The 23,879-nt window shown below is 36.0% G+C and overlaps 1 protein-coding gene across 1 annotated transcript in view; it reads right to left on the bottom strand.

The window, feature by feature from the left end:
* Positions 1 to 23,879, bottom strand: part of LOC139707910 (uncharacterized) — a 68,121-nt gene that overhangs the window by 30,013 nt on the left and 14,229 nt on the right. Inside the window, exons 3-8 of the mRNA XM_071623241.1 lie at positions 9,613 to 9,693; positions 8,434 to 8,715; positions 4,262 to 4,423; positions 2,790 to 2,928; positions 1,621 to 1,726; positions 426 to 582 (exon numbers count right to left, since the gene is read on the bottom strand). Coding sequence (XP_071479342.1) covers positions 426 to 582; positions 1,621 to 1,726; positions 2,790 to 2,928; positions 4,262 to 4,423; positions 8,434 to 8,715; positions 9,613 to 9,693 — 927 coding nt within the window. The remainder of the gene's footprint in view (positions 1 to 425; positions 583 to 1,620; positions 1,727 to 2,789; positions 2,929 to 4,261; positions 4,424 to 8,433; positions 8,716 to 9,612; positions 9,694 to 23,879) is intronic.

Here is a 23,879-nt window from a genome sequence, read left to right as displayed (position 1 = left end):
TTTTCCTTAAAATCTCAATTCAGTTATCACAATAACCCACAAAAATGGTATCAACTTGTAGAAAATTTTATTCTCTTTCATATGACATCACATTTGTTGAAATCTGATGTTTCTGTCGAATTCTATCATTCAAATAACAAATTCAGTAAATATGGCGGCCATTTTGGACGCCATCTTGGATTTGGAGGCTTTCGCAACAAATTTTTCGAGGTAGACCAGTGGAATGTTGTTTGCTACAATAAAAACTTGAAAATAAGCATGGTCTACTTAGTTTGTAGAGAGAGTGCAACTCGACCTCTGTTTTAAGGTTTTGGCCCCCCGGTTAGAGTAAATTTTTGTTGCGATCAGATTTGTTAAATATCTCCAGAGGGCGCAGTGTTGCCGCGATGAGGAGGTAGAGAGTACATGTATGACCTTGATCTCACCTTCAGGGAGGTTGGCCGTGCAGTTGAAGAACATCGTATCTTGATCGAGGTCAGATATATCTACAGCATCACCGATTTGCTGGTTTGTGTTCGAAGCATTGAAGTACACACAACGGGTTGTGGTGGCATTCTGGAAACCGGCGCCTCGGAGACGGATCTTGGTAAGGGAGGAGACATGTATGAATGCTTTATATAATACATATCGTTCCGCATTGTGGTATGACGTAATTCATTTTTCTAGATCATCTTTCTAATCAAGAATGTGCAGACAATTATGTTCAGTGTACATACAGTGTACAAGGTCACCTGCATAGAATTAGTGCATGCTTTCTTCTTTTGTTAGGCCTATAAATCCTTAAGCCCCATGTAGCACTCATACATTCTTGCGGTGAAGCTACTATGTCATCATCCTTGTTCATTAAGATGTGTTATAAATTTTAAAAACATTCTCATTCATTATCTAATTATCATAAATTCTGAAACTCTGTACTCAGTATAACCAATGTATCAAGTTGTTCAAATGCAAGAGTCTGAAAATCAGCTCGAGTTCTCCTTTACAACAATTTCTCTAATGTGTTAGGGGGAGAACTTTCGTAAAGCACCAACATAAATCATGGAACAGGGGAATAGACGTGATGGGACGGATATAAAACTATACCGCTTGAAGTATGTTTTCATATTCAAGTTGGCTTCATCAAATCGATTGAGATCAAAGAGTCCATTCTCCACAACCATTGATAGTAATTATCAGCAGAAATCATGTTGATGGTCCAGAATTGTTAACAATTTATTTTAACAAATGATAATTTTTTTTTTTTAATTTCCTCAAGAATTTAATAGACAAAATATCATCTTAAACAAACATCAAGCAAAGCTTTGGTCTTTAATATCAATGGGAGTCTTAAAAGAAGTTAATCACCATTTGCCTTTTGATATGCAAATGCGACAAACCTATAACCCAACTGTTTCATGCACAGGAAAAAAAAACCTACTTTATAGTGTTCTTATTTCATGTTTCATTTCGTGTTTTAGTTAACTTTTATCCCTTACTTTGTTTCATACTCTTGAGGTTGACGTTCATGAAAAGGTGCTGTTCTTTTCATCGTGATTGAAATAAGTATTCTCAAGAAATAGGAATATCTCTTACACCTTTGGGAATGATGCAGGAATGATAGAATTATACGTCATTGTGTACCTGGTAGTTGGTGTAAGCCGGGATTATTGTTGGGGAAAGTTCGTCAACCGTAAAACATGTGTTCCCGTTGCCATCACACACTGAGCAGGCATCGAAAACTTTACCACTGGAAAGAATAAAGTAAAACAAACAGAGTAATAACACGTCATTTTGACTTATCTATGATAATCTTCTTTTTGCATAAGTGCTTCAAATGAAATGTTAAGATGTACAACTTTCTGGAATAACTTGCGCAAAATAAAAAGCAAGTTTACTTGTATACACTTAACATGAATTGTTTTGAGTTTGACCGGAACTTAACTTTTGAAGCAATATGATAGAATAGCGAGGAAAAAAAAGCATAATTTCTATTACCCAAAGCAGAAATAGCATTGCTTTTGCTTCGAAAACCTTGGTGAGTTAAACAAAATACCGAAATCGAGCCGAATTGGATCTTTGTGCGTCTTGCTAATTTAGAAAATATGAAAAAAAAATGACGAGCTAAAAGTGTTATTTCATATCTCTGGGTGCATGTGGTACATCATACGATACCAACGAATACCAATGAAAGTGCAATTTCTGCCTTTAATTGTTTTCTCATTGTCTTGTGAATCTGCGACCAGATTCAAATTCTATAGACATTTTAACTGAATTTCGAGACCTTGACTAAACTATAATGATTATGCCCCAATGGCGTTGATGTCCAGTATTATGGGAATGTCCTCTTGGAAGGAAATGGAAAACATGTTTAAAAGGATTATAAAGTAGGCCCTACTGGTTAAGACGTAACTACAGGATTCTAATATCTTTGTTGAGATAATGAAAAAGCTCCTATGAAATATGAAAGAAACATGTAATTGCTTTTGAAATGGTCGAGATATCAAAAATTGAGCGATCGTGATAAAATGTGGGATCCACCTTTAATTATGATTGCTTTGTTTTACTTTGTTTTTGGACGTCTCATCCATTCCAGAACCGATTATCATCAAAAACTTTGAATTCTTCTTAGAATAGTATGCGCCGTGCTATTTCATAAGTTGTTTTTTGGTATCTCGCAAAAAGGTATAAGGCCAATCCTCATCTACATCAATAATACTACACCATTCCTTTAATATTTTTGAAGCAATGTTACAACACTGATTAAAACCTATCTCCAAGAGAACATCTGCCCTCCCCAACATCCAACTAACCTGTATGCCACTCCGTCACACCCGAGGCAAACATCCGCTTCGGATGATGTATTGCAAACCCCACAATCGGAGAAACCCGTGGTAGCGTCGAGACTAGTATTTCCGCCAGTGCAGTATCCACATTCATTGATCTCAGCAACTGACAGCAAGAATGAAGGAATGAACGAAAAAAAGACAGAAAAAAAAGGAAGGAAGGAGCGAAGTATAGGTAAGAAAAGGAAAAAGAAAGAAAGAAAGAAATACAGAGAAGAAGAAAATAAGGAAGGAAAGGAACACAGAAAAAAAGAAGAATTGATATTTGAAATTAAACGATATAGAGCAAAAAAGAAATAAGGAGGCGAGAAAGCGACAAATGGGGAAGAATAAAGGAAAATAAGGGTCTTTACAAGAACAAGAGAGAACGAAATGAAGAAGGAAAGAGAAGAAAGACAGAAAAAAAAGAAAGCCAAAAGAAACAAAGAAAGTGATGAAGAGCAGGAGAATGGAAAGAGAGAAAGATGGAAAACACGGGAGGGAGACACGTTCAAAATTCGATATTTACGCTACAATGGCCGATCATCCAAGGACCAATTGACATTGCCATGTGAACGATACTGTGCTAACGAGATCGAGGACGAGCGAAATTAATTTCGCTTTTCGCAATAATCAAAGAGAGGCTATATTTGAAATGTCGATTGTGGTGAGGTAAGTCAAATAGGTCTGCTGTTTAATAGCCCTGTCATTTCAAATCTCATTTCCTCGTCCCTCTCTGCACAGACGCAGGTCCAGTGATGTTCAATGTAATATAAGTGGAATGCGTTTCCATAGAACAATATACTTTTTTTATGCAGGATTGTAGCTTCTGAAACAAACGCTGATGAGCGTCGTATCTATCATATAGAGTCGAATGTACTATTCTGATCAACATATTAATCATACTGTACCACAAAACAGCTACAAGAAGAAGAACAACAAAATCGAATGGATAATTCTAGTTCCTAAGCAGCGCATTCCAATATGTTCTCCAAACAGGAGGAATGAAAATAAAAGTACGAACTGTCCTCAACAATAAATCCCTCGTCAAGTCACATGTCTACACATGGTATTACGATTGGCAAGGAGGCCCTATATGCGAATTATGAAAAATACAGTTGCAACAAAAGACATGACAGATTCAAGATTTTGAACCTCTGACAGTTATAGTATAACACATCAGAAAAAGGATCAAGGATTGGATGGCATTGAGAAGGAGTAGCGGATAAAAATGATTAATGCGATTTAGAAACATTTTCCATCAAGTCAATCATACGATATATTCATTACTGCGCATGGAATAGATCTTAACATTATAGAATTTCAGTTGAAACAAAACAGGCAGGAACAGCTCTAAGAGAGTTAAGACGCAATAAAAGAATAATTCTGATTGCCGAGTTTACTAAAAGCAATATTGGCATGATATTATCCCCTGCAGCCAGGAGCGGATTCAAACTCACAGCCATTACAGTCGCCATGGCAGTCCTTTGTAGAGAAGATGTTACCAAACTCATCGGGCATCACGCATTCACCGCAGTCGTTTTCCACCCACATCCCGTTGCACACCCCGCGACAGTCCAACATGTCGGCGCTCGCATTGACCGCCAACCCCGTGGCGCCACCTGTAGAAAAGCCGGAAAATCGACGTTACGTGATTTTATAACAATTATTCATTCCAATAAGACTTTAATTACAGCAAATATCAATCATTGTCTGATATTTGTCTTTGGTGTTAGAGATATTGCAAAAGATAGAAATTATCTAATCTGCTGATGGAATGTTTGACTGGGCTTCCTGAAATTATGTAAATATCAATAGGTTTCGCTTTTCAAGTTACATATCATTGCCATATAGCCATAGTGATAGCAATAGACCTCTTGAACAGCATCCGAAGGATCGCATGCATGGATTGCAAATTAAGAAACTCTGCAAGAAAGCACCTATCCAGATCTTCACATTTTTTCCACTCCGTCATGAGAGATCTTTTTATAAAGTAAGGAATACAAAATAGACGACAACTCCTCTTTTTTTTTGACCAAGTCGACATTTCCGTTGTTTTTCGTGATTTTAGTTCCATTCTGTAACGACTGGGAAATACATTCTGAAAGGAAATTAGATGGAGGGGGTGGGAGGCATCAGGGAGGATGTTCCGAATTTCACTGCACCTCTTAATTGTGTGTGTGTGTGTGTGTCTGTGTGTGTGTGATTGACGTTCTCATAGGCACGATATGGCCTATGATACCAATGCTTCATTTATCGTATGTATGGAGTGAACTGCAATATATAGGTTGTAATCTATAACTTGCAGTTAACTAAATACATACGATAAAAACATAAAACTGTACACTTCTTTTTTTTGGGGGGGGGGGTGGGGGAGTTACTGACGATATGAATAGAAACAAGTCATCAAAGCGCGCATCATCTGATATAGGATATGGTAACCGAAATGATGAGCGACATCACAACATCTGACAAGGGAGCACCCATAGTGTAAACATTGTTATAAGATAATACTCTCTATTCGTCAACTTTTCCTAAATGGGAAAGTGTACTTGTTTCATATTAGGCCTTTATATGGCTATTTCAGTGCCATGGATTTTCTCCTTTTTTGAAAATTGTGTTTGGGCGTGAACAAAATCCTCCACCGCGAATCGTCCCTCGCCTTTTAACGCCTGCATGTTGTGCTGTCAAAACTGGCGTGTACGGAGCGCATGTCAAACTTAAGACTGATGTGCTTGACGAATGAAGATTACTGGAATGAAGAATTCTCCTGACATGGTTTCTATGCGAATCGTCATCACAGTAAGAATGATCAGTCTTTGCCATATTGAAAGCATCAATTATATATCCATGGTCAGAGTCATATAGTGCAACGCTTGTATTGTGATCTGAGGAATCTGTCCGTACTACACATTTAGTCCATGGGCCAAGACCCGAAAAATGGGTTGTTGGTACCACCTGAGGTGGTAAAACCTTTTTGGTGTCAGTTTGTTTGTCGGGCATAGATATGCTTATCAAGCTATGATAGCATTTCCAAATGAGTATAGCTTAGTCATAATAAATGATTTTTTTAACCAATTTGGTCTCGTTTTTATATCCCTATACTTCTGAATCGAAACTAACCGCTATACAAAGAAGAGCAGTGTCTTCCGTATGTCCACAGGTGTTCTGTTGTATTAAAACGCGATGCGCTTAGTCTTTATTCAAGGCAGCGAGGGGAATATCCAAAGGGTTATGATGTCCACAGCTGTCACGCGGTGCGCTTAGTCTTTATCTAGACCAATGTACCGTTATCATATCTAAAGTTTCTCATAAAAGGGATTATCTATACTGTTTTTATACTACCCTCTCAACAAATAAATCAGTTTTAAACAATAAATAGTTTAAAAATACGGTAAAATTCACGAGGAATTGCTTTTTTGGTTGTTGTTGTTTTTAGATAAAAGGATATACACTGTATCATAAGCTTTGGATATTCTCTTCGCCGTCTAGAATAAAGACTAAGCGCTGTGGACATCATAACCTTTGGATATTCCCTTCGCTGCCTTGAATAAAGACTAAGCGCATCGCGTTTACAACAGAACACCTGTGAACATACCATAGAGCTGCATTTTACAGCTCTATGGAACATACAGAAAACAGTGTTCTGCTTTGTATAGCGGTTAGTTTCGATTCAGAAGTAAAGGGATATAACAACGAGACTAAATTGGTTAAAAAAAATAATTTATTATGACTAAGCTACTCGTTTGGAAATGCTATCATAGCTTGACAAGCATATCTATGCCCGACAAACAAAATGGCACCAAATGGCACCAGGTGGTACCAATCTCTGGCCTGGCCCATGGACTAATATTATTATGTTGTCCCGTTTAACCTATATTCTGAATAGAGTAGCAAAGTGATGATGTCACGATCTTTTGTTATAGCCGGGGTTATAACCAGGTGCATGCATAAACACTGCGGCCAGGTGAGGTTGCCGAGAACCAGTTTCCATGGTGATGAATAGCTATGACATCACACTTTGGTCTCTTTACTGTCGAAACCAGAGATGCTTTATGATTGTTATTTTATTTTTTTTTTTACAAGCACTCTGAGTTGATAAAAGGGCATTCCAGACGATTTTCATAATTTCACACCATGTAGTACATAAATCAAAAGCTCCATTGTGGATCTTAGTGTGGTCCTTGAGCAGAGAAATCAATACTCAAAACCCCCGAAAACAAATTACACTGAACAAAGTTGATGACATAGGAGCCTCACATATTCAGAAATGTAGCAATGTAATTCTATTACAATACCATGTGCTTAACACGTTCACCTGTGTAGAAGCTATGTATGCCTTCTTCTTTTGTTCTGCTTCCTTGAGCCCCAACTCATGCATTCTTGTTGTGAGACTGCCATGTCATCATCCTTGTTCATTGTGATTTGTTATAAATTTTGAAAACACTCCTATTCCTCATCCCAATCACTACAAATTCTGAAACTAACTACCCAGTATAACCAATTTATAGTTGCTCATGTTATGTAAAAGTCTGAAAATCATCCGGAGATCTCCTTTCAGACCATTGCGAACGACATGTCGAGGAAAAAAAAATAATGTTGAATGGCAACGATTCTACCCGACAGGATAGAAGTTCATATCTAGTTTGTCTTTTTTTTTTTTTTTTTTTTTTGGGGGGGGGGGGATCAAGGCATTATTCACTTTCAATACCAGCCACGAACCACTTTTTTTTTCTAAAACCCTTTAAAGGGAATGGCTATTAACTGATCAGTGGGAATCAGTGGGAATGCTGGGGATTTGATTTGATTTGATTTTATTGGTTCCTGCATTATATCATTGCTCATGCAGATACAGGCACATATATATCATATACATTGATGGTACCATACATATAAATGGATATACATAAACATTAGTTGCTAACAAAGTAAGTTTCTTCATTACCTATACAGCAATACAGTTTCTTCATTGCCTTTACAATGTACAAAAGAACATATCAGCGATGCAATGAATAACGCAGAAGGGCTACAGCTTAAGCAATGCTTGATTTGCATGCAGCCCTCGTACATAATACATAATAAATAGGAAAATAGGGGAGGGATGACTTGCATAGAGATAGGATAGGAGAAAGGAGAGGGGAGAGGTCTGTCTGCTTTCGCAAATACACAAAATTAGATCACCTGGATTACTGAATAGTAAAGTATTATCTTACCGAGGTACAGGTGAACAGTTACAGGTCATGGTCGGTTACATAACATTACGCAAGAAATTCAGAACGGCGATAATTCCACGAGGGAATTTCATATACAATACAATTGCAATTACATTATAAGATCACTGATATCCAGAAAGCAGCATTGTCTTTACAGCTTTCTTGAAAGAATACATAGGATGATTGTTCCAATCCTCGTGGGATTCATTTAAGAGTACATTATATATCTATTGTTGTGTGAAAATTATTTGCTTCAGAATGGTCTCATATTCAAGTATTGTGCAGTTTAATGTTTCCAGGTTAGCATGCCTGTACAGTGACGGGCCACGGGGCGATCGTTAACGGCCCGTTATCGATCGCCCTGTCACTGTATAGGCGTCACTGTACAGGAGTTTAAAACGGACTTTACTTTAGCTTACCCACGCAAGTTTGACAGGCATCACGGAAAGCTGTCCCGTTGCAGTCACCGTTACAATCGATGTCCACCCCGTCTTCATTCCAGCAGTAGCCGCACTTATCGATACCGAAGTTGTTGTCCCTGCCGGTGGTTCCGTTGACGCACCACTCGCACTCGTTGATGAAAGCCGTACCTTCACAGACAAAGGCGCAGTCGCGCACGGCGTTTCCACCACATTCCCCGGCACAGTCCCTTTTGGCATCTCCTCCGCACACTCCATCGCAGTCAGTGATCAGGAAACAGACTGGTAGTAAAAGATCGTATAGGCCTAATGACGCGGATTTGTCGTACACTAACGTGTCTATTCAGATTCTTCAATGTATATTATAGGTTTTCCCGCTCAATTTCATCAGATTTGCATTCGAATTAATGAAAAGGCGTTCAAATTCAAGCGATTTTGGTCACTGCTCTACTCTCACCGTTCATTTAAATTGTTTGAGTGTTAAATTCAATTCCATGTCATTCCTTCGAGATTTTATTTCGTTCAATTTAGAGAGGAATTCACTCAATTTAAGTACTCAAAGTTGGCATTCAATTTCGCGTCAGCTGGATAGAAGCTCAAATTCGTGCTAAATACCAGTTTCAATTTCATTTATGGAAACACAACTTTGCACTTTGAACGTTCGAATTCAATCAACATACACAAATTCTAAGGGACTTTTTTTTTCACCGTCATACGATTGGATGATACAATTTCATTTTCATTTCAAAGTCTCATTTGATTATCTTAATTGTATTGGATGTATTTTTTCCTGTCGACCTTTCTGTCATTTTCAATAATTCATCCCTAACAGTATGGATGTATCATTTGGGAAATAGCCATATCCCAGAACATCTTAGGGGCCTATACTTCCAAATCTATATTGATCCATTTTGATTCCATTCCTTATATAGTTCCCCGTGTCCATATCATAAGTTGCCGCAATCGGATCGCTGTAGATAGACTCATTTCACCAAAGGGTTATATCGCCAGTTTCGCTGGTCATACGTTATCCTTGACGTTCTATAAAGTAGAGGCCTATGGTGGATTACATAAACAAGTAGAAGAATTATCTTCAGACACGAAGATTGAACATGGCTTACGAAATGGATGGAGTAAATTAATTGAATTTTATGGACAGTATCGTTTTCTCTATTTTACCTTCAGCCGTAGTTGCTATCAGATCTGATGTGGTACTGCTGCCAATCGTGGTTTGTGTCTCTTCCATCTGTTCTGTTGTGCCTATATGCAATTTGCAATTGAAGAAATCGATTGAAAAATGGGTTAGGCGCTTTTTTTTACATGTTAAAGTAAGTCCATTATCAGCTAGAGCAAACTCAAACTTTTCCCGTCATACCTCACTTGCTACATAACAAGGAATATTCTTAAAAAAAAAAAAACTACTGCATACATTGGCGACATTTTCTTTGTTTTCAGCAGCTTTAATTACAAATATCGGAAATTAACAGGAATAGGCTAAAGAGTAAATTCGTTTTGTGATTCTGTGCTATAACATTTCAATAGAGAGACAGTGAAGTGGAGTGAATAATTACGAGTTTGATTGTTTGGGTAAAGGCAATTTTGAATACATTAATCATTGTCATTTTATCATTTCAGTTTTTAGCTATGATTGGATGAAATATGTATCATATGTGCGAGTGTGTGTGTGTGTTTGAATAAAAATCATTCTTATTGTAGTTTTCCGCAATTTTATGTACTGGACCCAATGGAAGAACAGAATCCTTACAATAAGGAATCTGACAGGAATCCTTTCATTTTGATATTTTTCTTTAATAATAAATGCATAATTGATATATTATTCTAATACTTTTCAATGTTAAATGGAGGATAAATAGATAAACAAACAGGCAAACATGCAATGGATGGAGAAGGTGCTATCACGCAACAACCACAACATCAAATAAAGATGACACCCAGCGCCCCAATGACGTGTAAAGTAGTGTGGCAACATGAGACTATTAGGTTTAAGGAAGGGATTATTGTTTTGCTTTAATAATGATCATCCCTGGTGCTAGATGAAGATGATAACACACACAAGAGCTATCACAACCAAAGAATATCACAGCATGAAAAATGATCACACTCAGGTAAACAGTAACTACAGCAACAACAGTAACGAAATGTGTTACCATCGGTCTACATGTTTGGCATAAACGGGAGAGAAAGAAGATTATATGTTTGATTATTAAACCACAATGCTTCACAGGTGGGTATAGGTATATGACATATTTGAAAAGAAAATGTAAATTGAACAATGTCAGGGTTACAAATAATCAGTTTCGAAATAACAGACTAAGACTCAATCTGATAATGCCGCTATACAAGCCAATCTAGAATCTGAGTCGAATATTTATGACGACATAGGAGCATACGAAATGCTTAGAGTAAATTAAGTAAATTTTATTAATGTAAAATTGTCTTCTCTAATTTACCGTAAGCCGTAGTTGCTATCAGATCTGAAGACGTGCTGCTGTCCATCGGGGTTTCTGTCTGTTCGATTTGTTCTGTTGTGCCTTCTACGCAGAATATGCGATTTGCAATTGAAGAATTCAATCGCAAATTGGGTAACGAGCCATTTTTGAGCATTTGATATGAAGTCCATTATCAGACAGAGCAAACGAAAAAAAAATTCCAGTTATACATTATTTCCGACATTACAAGGAATGTTCTTGAAATTGCGATGAGAAATATCAGGTTTCTTCATATTATTCTAAGCATAGATGGTTGCAAATATCTCAAATTAACCAGAATAAAGTGAATTCGTTTGGCGATTTTTGGATCCAACTCTTTAGTTAGAGGGAAAGTGAAGGAGAATGAATACTAAGAATTTGTACTCTTTCGCTGTGAATTTGTGTTAATATCTACATTGAAAGATTAATTATCATTACCTTTACATTGTTATCAGCTTTTCCTTATTAGGGGGATAGAATGTCTATCATCTTTACAAATACTCTATTATAGAAAAAAAATATTAATAATTCATATTGCTCTTTTCGCACTAGTAAGTACGGGACTCCATGGGAAAACAGAATTGTTATTAATATGGAAGCTGAGAAATAAAAAATCGTATGGGCTTTTGAACGCGGTTTGTCGGACGCAAAAGACCGTTAAGACTCTTCACTTTTTCAAAATATCATACGTTATTTTTAACGTTCTTCAAAGTAGATCCTCATGGTGGTTACGGTGATGTACACAAACAAGTGGAATAATTGTCTAATGAAGAGAGTTTTTAATTTGGTATATTGCAGCAATCAAATTCTCAGCGCCTGGTGCATATTAAATGTCAGTATAATCAAGCAAATCTAAAAAAATAAATAAAACATGAGACGAAGATTGTTGGCTTTTTAGAAGTGTGTAGAATATTGATGAAGAAAATTAATATTCAGAGCTTTTGTGGATAATATTGTGCTCTCAATTTTACCTTCAGCCGCAGTTGTTATTAGATCTGATGAGGTGCTGCTGCCCATCGGAGTGTGTGTCTGTTCGATTTGTTCAGTCGTGACTTCTACGCAGAATATGCAATTTGCAATTTAAGAATTCGATCGCAAAATGGGTTACGCGGAATTGTTGAACATTTAAAGTTTAAGTTAGGGCAAAATAAAACATTTCCAGTCAGACCTCACTTGGAACATATCAAGGAGATTTCTTGAAATTGCAGTGAAAAAAAAAAATCACATATGTTTTCATAATTTTTCTTTGTTCTGCCTTTGTGGCGTAACTCTTCAATTAGAGTGAGAGCGAAGGGAAATAATTAATATTGGGTTGAGTTGATTGGGTGTTTCTTGATACAAAGTTTGCTTATTTTCATTTTCATTTTTGTTCAGATATGTATCATAAGAGCATATTTATATCTAAATAAACAAGTTATTCATGTTAGCATGATAAGAGTTTTCAAAATCTTTATGCCCTGGACCTTATGAAACAACAGAATCCTTGCAAATGATTAAACTTAAAGGTAAAAGCTCGTTTAGGCCTCATAGGATGGTGCTTTGTGGTACATACATGTCTATTTATACTCTTCACCGTATGAAAATACAATATATTATCTGTGAACGTTCTGTAAGGTAGATCTTTACTAAACAGGTGAAAGAATTGTCGTAAACCGCGAGTATTTTATTTGTTCTATTGCAGGAAACCAATTTTCAATGTCGAATGGGTAATATCATTATAATTAAGCCAATCTAGAAAAACAAGATTACAACTTCTGGGCCAAAGGTTCAAAATGGCAATGTGTACGAAATGGACGGAGTAAATTCAGCAAATTTTGTGGATATTATTCTTCTCTCTATTTTACCTTCAGCCGTAGTTGCTATCAGATCTGACGACGTGCTGCTGCCCATAGGGGTTTGTGTCCGTTCGATTTGTTCTGTTGTGACTTCTACGCAGAATTTGTGATTTGCAATTGAAGAATTCGATCGCAAAATTGGTTACGCTCTGTTTAGGAGCATCTTAAACTAATTCCATTTGATATCAGACAGAGCAAAGTAAAACTTCATAGAAATATATATATATGTATATATATATATATATATATATACACACACACACACACACACATATATATATATATATATATATATATATATATATATATATCTGTTGTTCTAGTATTTTTGAATGTAAAATAGTGAGAAAAAAACCTAAACAAATAACCAAACAAACATGCGATTCATGAAGTAGGTAATATCAAGCAATGGCAACATCAACATCCAAATAATGATGACACGTAGTGCTCCAATCAAGTATGAAATAGTGTGGCAAACATGGGAGTTTATAGTTTTCCTTCATGATCATTCCTGCTGTTGTTAAGTGAAGATGATACCACAATATATTACGAAAAGTAACATCACCAACAAATAAGAGTACATAAAAATGACCACAGGTAAACAGTAACGACAATAACAACAACGGAATGTGTTAACAAAAACCTACATGTTAGATATTAAACAAAATGTACTTCATAACAAGGTAAGTGCATGACGTACTTGAATAGAATAAAGGTAATAATTTATTTAACAGTGTCAAAGGGAGAATAACCAGAATTTTGAAACAACTGAGTAAATCCTTCTATAGTATATGGTTATCTCACTGTAATCAATCCAATGCCGAAAAATCAAAACTTCCGAGCCGAAGATTCAATTTGACGTAGGCAGCATATAAAATGCATGGTGTAAACTTGATTATTTTTGTGGGTATAAATCTTGTTCTACCCATTTTACCGTCTGCCGTAGTTGCTACCAGATCTCTTGACGTGCTGCTGCCCCGCGGAGTGTGTGTCTGTTCCAAATGTTCTGTTGTGCCTTCTACGTGGAAAATGGAAGTTGTAACTTGTAACGCCATTTTTAAACATTATTTTTAAAGTATGTCCAATATCAAACAGATCAGACTGAAACTTTTCCAGTCGTACCTCACTTCTAATATAACACTACTCTTCAAGTTGCAATGAAGTACATCACATATCTGTTTAACATCGTCTCTACTTTTAGCAGCTTTCCTTCCAATTATCTAAAATGAGCAAGAACATCTATTGTAAATTCGTTTTCCGATTTTGTGATCTATGTGTTCAATTAGAGGAACAGTGAAGGAGAGAGAATAATGAGGGGTTGGGTTGGTTGTGGTGGGTAGTTTTTAGTGTGTATAATTATCATTGATAACAGATTATTGATCATTTGTAATTGTCTTTAATTTTCACTTATGAGGGAATGAAATAAGTAATGTCTCATTCGTGTGAATGTTTGAACATATAAATGATAGCAAATAGGCCTATATCACGAGGCTTTGTGGTACGTATCATTTAAAATCTTTACTAAATAAATATCATACGTTATTGTTAACGTTCTTTAAGGTAGGTACTTGACGTGGATTAGATAAATATGTGGAAAAATGCCTTAAGACACGAGTTTTGTGGGTGTTTTTTTTTTCGTTTGGTTTCTCGCAATGTGGAATGCAGTATGTCGCTTAGCCAATCTAGAAAAACAAATCAAAAATCAAAAAACCTTCTGATCGAACGGTTTGATAACAATGGCATATGGAGTATGCACGAAATTGGTGCAGTAAATTAAGTAAATTTTGTAAATAGTATTTTTCTATTTTACTTTCAGCCGTAGTTGCTATTAAATCTGATGTCGTACTGCTTCCCACCGGGGTTTTAGTTTTTTCGATTCGTTTCGTTGTGCTTTCTATGAAGAATTTGGGTTTTGCAATTGAATTATTATATCTCAGAACGGGTTAAGCACCATTTTTGCACAATTCAAAGTTAATCAGTTATCAGACAGAGAAAACTAAAACTTTTCCAGTCTTACTTGATCTAACATAAGAAGGAATATTCTTGCTGTTTCGATGAAAAAAAAATCGCACATATTTTTTTTATCATTTACCCTGATTTTTTTTTGGTCTAACTCTTCAATCAAACGTACAGTGAAGGAAGGTGAATAAATAGGTTTGGAGTTCTTTGGGTGTGGGGTTGTTTTGATAAGTGTATTGATAGATAAATTATATTTATTACTTCCCTTTGTTTTTCAGTTGTTAACTGATGAAATAATGTATCATTATTTGCGAATGCTTAAAAGTTCGACACACATACACAACACAGACTCATTTATAACTGAATCTGAAATGTAAAAGATCGCATAGGCCTTAGGAAGTAACTTTGTGGTACGTATACCTGTATCGTTATGTCATACGCTGATCTTAATGCTCTTTACGGTAGATCCTAACGTTGGGTAATGTTAAAGAGCGGAATAATTGTTTTAAAGGTTCATTTAATATTCAGCAGCAATTTCATTCTCAATGTCGAAATCGTAATGTCGATACTAAAGAAATCAAGAAAACCTAAACTTGTGAGACGAAGGGCGTAGGAAGTGTGTAAGAAATAGGTAAAGTATCAAGTAAATTTTGTTGATAGAATTCTTTTCTCTATTAGTTTACCTTCAGCCGTAGTTGCTATCGGATCTGATGACGTCCTGCTGCCCATCAGTGTTTGTGTCAGTGCGATTTGTTTTGTTGTGCCTTAAACGCAGAATATACGATTTATTTTGTAATTGAAGAAATTGACCGCAAAAGGGGTAAAACGACTTCATAAAGATTTTACAGTATGTCACTTATCAGACGGAGCGAAGGGAATCTTTCCAGCCTATTCACAGTCTTTACTGAACTTGATGTCATAAGTTAATCTTAACGTTCTTTGATGCAGATCCTAATTGCGGATTCCATTAAAAAGTGGATGAATTGGCTATGAGACAAGGTTTTTTTTTCACTTGGTATTTCGCAGTACTCTCATTCTCTGAGTCAATGCTGAATGTCGCCATAATATAGTCAAGTCAATCGAGAATATTTACAACACCTGAGCTGAAGATTCGATATAACGGAGTATGTGTACAAAGTAGGTGGAGAAATTAAAATATATACATGTAGATAGTAATGTTCTCTTTATTTTACCTTCAGCCGTAGTTGCTATCAGATCTGACGTGCTGCTGCCCATCGGGGTTTGTGTCTGTGCGATTTGTTTTGTTGTGGCTTAAACGCAGAATATACGATTTATTTTGTAATTGAAGAAATTGAGCGCAAAAAAGGGTTAAACGAATTCGTAAAGATTCTACAGTATGTCACTTATCAGACGGAGCGAAGGGAATCTCTCCAGCCTATTCACAGTCTTTACTGAACTTGATGTCATAAGTTAATCTTAACGTTATTTGATGCAGATCCTAATTGCGGATTCCATTAAAAAGTGGATGAACTGGCTATGAGACAAGGGTTTTATTTTTCACTTGGTATTTCGCAGTAGGCCCTACTCTCATTCTCTGAGTCAATGCTGAATGTCGCTATAATATAGTCAAGTCAATCGAGAAAACTTACAACATCTGAGCAGAAGATTCAACATAACGGAGTATGTGTATAAAGTAGGTGGAGAAATAAAGTATTTAAATGTGGTAAGTAATGTTCTCTCTATTCTACCTTCAGCGGTAGTTTCAATCAGATCTGATGACGTGCTGCTGCCCATCGGGGTTTGTGTCTGTTTAATTTGTTCTGTTGTGCCTTCCACGCAGAATATGCGATTTATTTTGTAGTTGAAGAAATTGATCGCAAAAGGGGGTTAAGCGCCTTTCATAAAGATTCTACAGTACGTCCCTTATCGGACGGAGCGAAAAAAAGTCTGTCCAGTCTATTCACATTAGTCTTCAGTGATTATTATGTCACAACATATTGATCTTAACGTTCTTTAGGGTAGTTCCTAACGGTGGGTAAGGTTGAAAAGTAGAATAATTGTCTTATATGGCGATTTTTTGGTTTTATTTGGTATTTTGCAGCGGTCTCATTCTCAATATCGAGTGCATAACGTTACTATAATCAGGCCAATCAAGAACACTTACAAATTATCAGCCAAAGATTGAACGTGGAGTAAAAGTTGTGAACGAAATGAGAAGTGTAAATTAATCAAATTGTTATGAATAGTATTTTTCTTGTAATTTTACCTTGAGTCGTAGTTGCTATCAGATCTGATGACGTGCTGCTGTCCATCGTGGTTTGTGTCTGTTCGATTTGTTCTGTTGTGTGGTCTACGTAGAATATGCGATTAATTTTGTAATTGAAGAAATCGATCGCAAAAGCAGTTAAGCGTCTTTCATAAAGATTTTACAGTACGTTCCTTATCAGATAATGCGAAAAAATTATTTTCTGTCTCTTCACAGTCTTTACTGATTATTGTGTCATACGTTAATCTTAACGTTCTTTAAGGTAGATTCTAATGATTAATAATGTTAACGAGTGGAAAAATTGTCTTATAAGACGATTGTTTCATTTCTTATTTTGCAGCATTCTCATTCTCAATTTTTAATGCCTAACGTCACTAGAATCGAACCAATCTAACGGACAATTTTAAAGAGTGAAAGATTTGTCTTGTAAGGATTTTTTTTGTTTCATTTGTTATTTTGGAGCATTCTCATTCTCAATGACAACAGCTCAACGTTCCTATAATCAAGATAATCAAGGAAACTTACCACTTCTCAGCCTAAGATTTTATATGTCGTAAGAGTTGTGCATGTAATGAGTAGTGTAAATTATTCAAATTCTAATGAAAAGTATTGTTCTTTTGATTTTACCTTCAGTCGTAGTTGCTATCAGATCTGATGACGTGGTGCTGTCCATCGTGGTTTGTGTCTGTTCGATTTGTTCTGTTGTGTGGTCTACCCAGAACATGCGATTTATTTTGTAATTGAAGAAATTGATCGCAAAAGGGATTAACCGCCTTTCATAAAGATTTTACAGTTCGTCTCTTATCAGATGGAGCGAAAGTCTTTCCTACCTATTCAGAGTTTTTACTTATTATTACGTCATCTGTTAATCTTAGCGTTCTTTAAGGTAGTTCCTAAAGGTGAATAATGTTGAATATTGGGATGATTGTCTTATACGGCGATCTCTTTGTTTTTCATTTGATATTTTCATTCAGCATTCTCATTCTTAATGTCAAGTGCGTAACGTTACTATAATCAAGCTAATAAAGAAAACTTACAACTTCTCTGCCGAAGATTCAACATGGCGTAAGAGGCGTGTACGAAATGAATATTGTAAATTAATCACATTTTTTTAATGAATGAAATTGTTTTCTTTCATTTTACCTTGAGTCGTAGCTGCTATCAGATCTGACGAGGTGCTTCTGCCCATCGGGGTTTGTGTCTGCTCGATTTGTTCTGTTGTGTGGTCTACGCAGAATATACGATTTATTTTGTAATTGAAGACATTGATCGCAAAAGGGATTAAGCGCCTTTCATCAAGATTTTACAGTATGTCCCTTATCAGATGGAGCAATGAAAATTCTTTCCTGTCTACTCAGAGTCTTTACTAATTATTATGCCATACGTAAATTTTAATGTTCTTAGAGGGTAGCTGCTGCCCATTGGGGTTTGTGTCCGTTTGATTTGTTCTGTTGTGTGGTCTACGTAGAATATACGATTTATTTTGTAATTGAAGACATTGATCGCAAAAGTGGTAAAGCGCCTTTCATAAATATTTTACGGTACGTCTCTTATTAGATGGAGCGAAAAAGTCTTTCTTTCTGTATTCACAGTTTTTACTGGTTATTACGTCATCTGTTAATCTTAAGGTTCTCTAGGGCAGTTCCTAAAGGTGAATAATGTTAAATATTGGAATAATTGTCTTTTACGGCGATCTTTTTTTTTCATTTGATATTTTCATTCAGCATTTTCATTCTTAATGTCAAGTGCGTAATGTTACTATAAGCAAGCTAATAAAGAAAACTTACAACTTCTCTGCCGAAGATTCAACATGGCGTAAGTGAGGCGAATACGAAATGAGTATTGTAAATTAATAAAAAATTTTCTGAATAAAATTTTCTGAATAAAATTGTTTTCTTTCATTTTACCTTGAGTCGTAGTTGCTATCAGATCTGATGAGGTGCTTCTGCCCATTAGTCCATGGGCCAAGACCCGAAAAATGGGTTGTTGGTACCACCTGAGGTGGCACAACCTTTTTGGTGTCAGTTTGTTTGTCGGGCATAGATATGCTTATCAAGCTATGATAGCATTTCCAAATGAGTAGCTTAGTCATAATAAATGATTTTTTAACCAACTTGGTCTCGTTTTTATATCCCTATACTTCTGAATCGAAACTAACCGCTATACAAAGAAGAGCACTGTCTTCCGTATGTCCACAGGTGTTCTATTGTAAACGCGGTGCGCTTAGTCTTAATTCAAGGCAGCGAAGGTAATATCCAAAGGGTTATGATGTCCACAGCTGTCACGCGGTGCGCTTAGTCTTTATCTAGACCAATGTACCGTTATCATATCTAAAGTTCTTCATAAAAGGGATTATCTATACTGTTTTTATACAACCCAATCAACGAATACATTAATTTTTAAACAAAAATCACTCTGTTCATTTACAATATTATTCATTATAATGTATCGTAGTGTACCGGTACATTGTTTTTGCATTATCTTATATTTTTGGATGGAATAAAGCGACATTGGTGTGGTATTAGCGTTTTCACCGGAGCGTTTTTCGCCGGAAAATGATAAATAATTAAGAAATACAGTAAAATTCACGAGGAATTGCTTTTTTTTTTTGTTGTTTTTAGATAAAAGGATATACACTGTATCATACGCTTTGGATATTCCCTTCGCCGTCTAGAATAAAGACTAAGCGCTGTGGACATCATAACCTTTGGATATTCCCTTCGCTGCCTTGAATAAAGACTAAGCGCACCGCGTTTACAACAGAACACCTGTGAACATACCACAGAGCTGCATTTTACAGCTCTATGGAACATACAGAAGACAGTGCTCTTCTTTGTACAGCGGTTACTTTCGATTCAGAAGTATAGGGATATAACAACGAGACCAAATTGGTTAAAAATTCATTCATTATGACTAAGCTACTCATTTGAAAAAGCTATCATAGCTTGATAAGTATATCTATGCCCGACAAACAAAATGACACCAAAAAGGTTTTGCCACCTCAGACGGTACCAATATCTGGCCTGGCCCATGGACTACATGGACTACATGGACTACATCGGGGTTTGTGTCTGTTCGCTTTGTTCTGTTGTGTGGTCTACGCAGAATATGCGATATATTTTGTAATTGACGAAATTGATCGCAAAAGGGTATAACCGTCTTTCAGATAGATTTTACAGTATGTTCCTTATGTGATGGAGCGATAAAAATTCTTTCCTGTCTACTCACAGTCTTTACTAATTATTATGCCATGCGTAAATTTTAATGTTCTTGAAGGGTAGATCCAAACGTGGATAGTCCTAAAGAGTGAAATTGTCTTTTTAAAAAACGATTAAAAAAAAAATTGTTATTTTACAGCATTCAGGAAAACTTACAACTTCTCAGCCAGAGATTCAAAATGGCGTAGGAGGTGTGTAGGAAATGACTAATGTAAATATATCAATTTCTTATAAATAGTATCGTTCTCTTTATTTTACCTTCAGCGGTAGTTGCTATCAGATCTGATGACTTGCTGCTGCCCATCGGGGTTTGTGTCCGTTTGATTTGTTCTGTTGTGTGGTCTACGTAGAATATACGATTTATTTTGTAATTGAAGACATTGATCGCAAAAGTGGTAAAGCGCCTTTCATTAATATTTTACGGTACGTCTCTTATTAGATGGAGCGAAAAAGTCTTTCTTTCTGTATTCACAGTTTTTACTGGTTATTACGTCATCCGTTAATCTTAACGTTCTCTAGGGCAGTTCCTAAAGGTGAATAATGTTAAATATTGAAATAATTGTTTTTTACGGCGATCTTTTTTTTTCATTTGATATTTTCATTCAGCATTCTCATTCTTAATGTCAAGTGCGTAACGTTACCATAAGCAAGCTAATAAAGAAAACGTACAACTTCTCTGCCGAAGATTCAACATGGTGTAAGTGAGGCGAATACGAAATGAGTATTGTAAATTAATAAAAAAATTTCTGAATAAAATTGTTTTCTTTCATTTTACCTTGAGTCGTAGTTGCTATCAGATCTGATGAGGTGCTTCTGCCCATCGGGGTTTGTGACTGTTCGCTTTGTTCTGTTGTGTGGTCTACGCAGAATATGCGATATATTTTGTAATTGAAGAAATTGATCGCAAAAGGGTATAACCGTCTTTCAGAAAGATTTTACAGTATGTTCCTTATGTGATGGAGCGATAAAAATTCTTTCCTGTCTACTCACAGTCTTTACTAATTATTATGCCATACGTAAATGTTAATGCTCTTAGAGGGTAGATCCTAACGGTGGATATAGTCCATGGGCCAGGCCAGATATTGGTACCATCTGAGGTGGCAAAACCATTTTGGTGTCATTTTGTTTGTCGGGCACAGATATACTTATCAAGCTATGATAGCATTTCCAAATGAGTAGCTTAGTCATAGTAAATGAATTTTTAACCAATTTAGTCTCGTTGTTATATCCCTATACTTCTGAATCGAAACTAACCGCTATACAAAGAAGAGCACTGTCTTCTGTATGTTCTATAGAGCTGTAAAATGCAGCTCTATGGTATGTTCACAGGTGTTCTATTGTAAACGCGGTGCGCTTAGTCTTTATTCAAGGCAGCGAAGGGAATATCCAAAGGTTATGATGTCCACAGCGCTTAGTCTTTATTCTAGACGGCGAAGGGAATATCCAAAGTGTATAATACAGTGTATATCCTTTTATCTAAAAACAACAACAACAACAAAAGCAATTCCTCGTGAATTTTACCGTATCTTTCAATTATTTATCATTTTCCGGCGAAAACGCTACGGTGAAAACGCTGATACCACGCCAATGTCGCTTTATTCCCCTCCAACAATATAAGATAATGCAAAAACAATGTACCGGTACACTATGATACATTGTAATGAATGATATTGTAAATGAACAGGGTGATTTTTGTTTAAAACTGATGTATTTGTTGATAGGGTAGTATTAAAACAGTATAGATAATCCCTTTTATGAGGAAATTTAGATATGATAACGGTATATTGGTCTAGATAAAGACTAAGCGCACCGCGTGACAGCTGTGGACATCATAACCCTTTGGATATTCCCTTCGCTGCCTTGAATAAAGACTAAGCGCACCGCGTTTACAACAGAACACCTGTGGACATACAGAAGGCAGTGCTCTTCTTTGTATAGCGGTTTAGTTTCGATTCAGAAGTATAGGGATATAAAAACGAGACCAAGTTGGTTAAAAAATCATTTATTATGACTAAGCTACTCATTTGGAAATGCTATCATAGCTTGATAAGCATATCTATGCCCGACAAACAAACTGACACCAAAAAGGTTGTGCCACCTCAGATGGTACCAGCAACCCATTTTTCGGGTCTTGGCCCATGGACTAATAGTGTTAAAGAGTGGAATTGTCTTATTAAGAAAGCGATTTTTTGTTTCAATCTAAATTTTACAGCATTATCATCCCAATGTTAAATACCTAACGTCACTAGAATCAAGTCAATCAGGAAAACTGACAACTTCTCAGCCGAAGATTCAACATGACGTAGGAGGTGTGTTGGAAATGAGTATTGTAAATTAATAACATTTTTTTAATGAATAAAACTTGTTTTTTTTTTCATTTTACTTTGAGTCGTAGTTGCAATCATATCTGATGAGGTGCTTCTGCCCATCGGGGTTTGTGTCTACTCGATTTGTTCTGTTGTGTGGTCTACGCAGAATATACGATTTATTTTGTAATTGAAGACATTGATCGCAAAAGGGATTAAGCGCCTCTCATCAAGATTTTACAGTACGTCCCTTATCAGATGGAGCGATGAAAATTCTTTCCTGTCTATTCAGTCTTTACTAATTATTATGCCATACGTAAATTTTAATGTTCTTAGAGGGTAGATCCTAAAGGTGGATAGAGTTCAAGAGTGGAACTGTCTTATTAAGAAAGCGATTTTTGTTTCAATTTCTATCTTACAGCATTATCCTCTCAATGTTAAATGCCTACCGTCAATAAAATCAAGCCAATCAGGAAAACTTACAACTTCTCAGCCAAAGATTCAACATGACGTAGGAGGTGTGTAGGAAATGACTAGTGTAAATAAATCAATTTCTTATAAATAGTCTCGTTCTCTTTATTTTACCTTCAGCTGTAGTTGCTATCAGATCTGATGACGTGCTGCTGCCCATCGGGGTTTGTGTCCGTTTGATTTGTTCTGTTGTATGGTCTACCCAGAATATGCGATTAATTTTTTAATTGAAGAAATTGATCGCAAAAGTGGTTAAGCGCCTTTCATAAAGATTTTACGGTACGTCTCTTATCAGATGGAGCGAAAAAGTCTTTCCTGCTGTATTCACAGTTTTTACTGGTTATTACGTCATCCGTTAATCTTAACGTTCTCTAGGATAGTTCCAAATGGTAAATAATGTTAAATTTTGGAATAATTGTCTTTTAATAATACGGCATTTTTTTCATTTGATATTTTCATTCAGCATTCTCATTCTCAATGTCAAGTGCGTAACGTTACTATAATAAAGCTAATCAAGAAAACTTAAAACTTCTCTGCCGAAGATTCAACATGGCTTAAGAGGCGTGTACGAAATGAGTATTGTAAATGAATAACATTTTTTATGAATAACATTGTTTTCTTTCATTTTACCTTGAGTCGTAGTTGCTATCAGATCTGATGAGGTGCTTCTGCCCATCGTGGTTTGTGTCTGTTCGCTTTGTTCTGTTGTGTAGTCTACGTAGAATATGCGATTTATTTTGTAATTGAAGAAATTGATCGCAAAAGGGATTAAGCGCCTTTCATAAAGATTTTACAGTATGTCCCTTATCAGATGGAGCGAAAATTATTTCCTGTCTATTCCCATTCTTTTGTGATAGATTTTGTCATGTTTATCTTAAGGTTCTTTGTTAGGATAGTTTCTAAAGATTGATAATTTTAGTTAGTCGAATAGTTGTCTTATA

The sequence above is a fragment of the Diadema antillarum genome, unplaced genomic scaffold (assembly GCF_040938485.1).
Source record: "Diadema antillarum isolate AM-2024a unplaced genomic scaffold, OU_Dant_1.0 scf00000000, whole genome shotgun sequence".
Classification (NCBI taxonomy): domain Eukaryota; kingdom Metazoa; phylum Echinodermata; class Echinoidea; order Diadematoida; family Diadematidae; genus Diadema; species Diadema antillarum.
The sequence above is the reverse complement of the archived record's forward strand: the minus strand, read 5'-3'. Positions and strand labels throughout refer to the sequence as shown.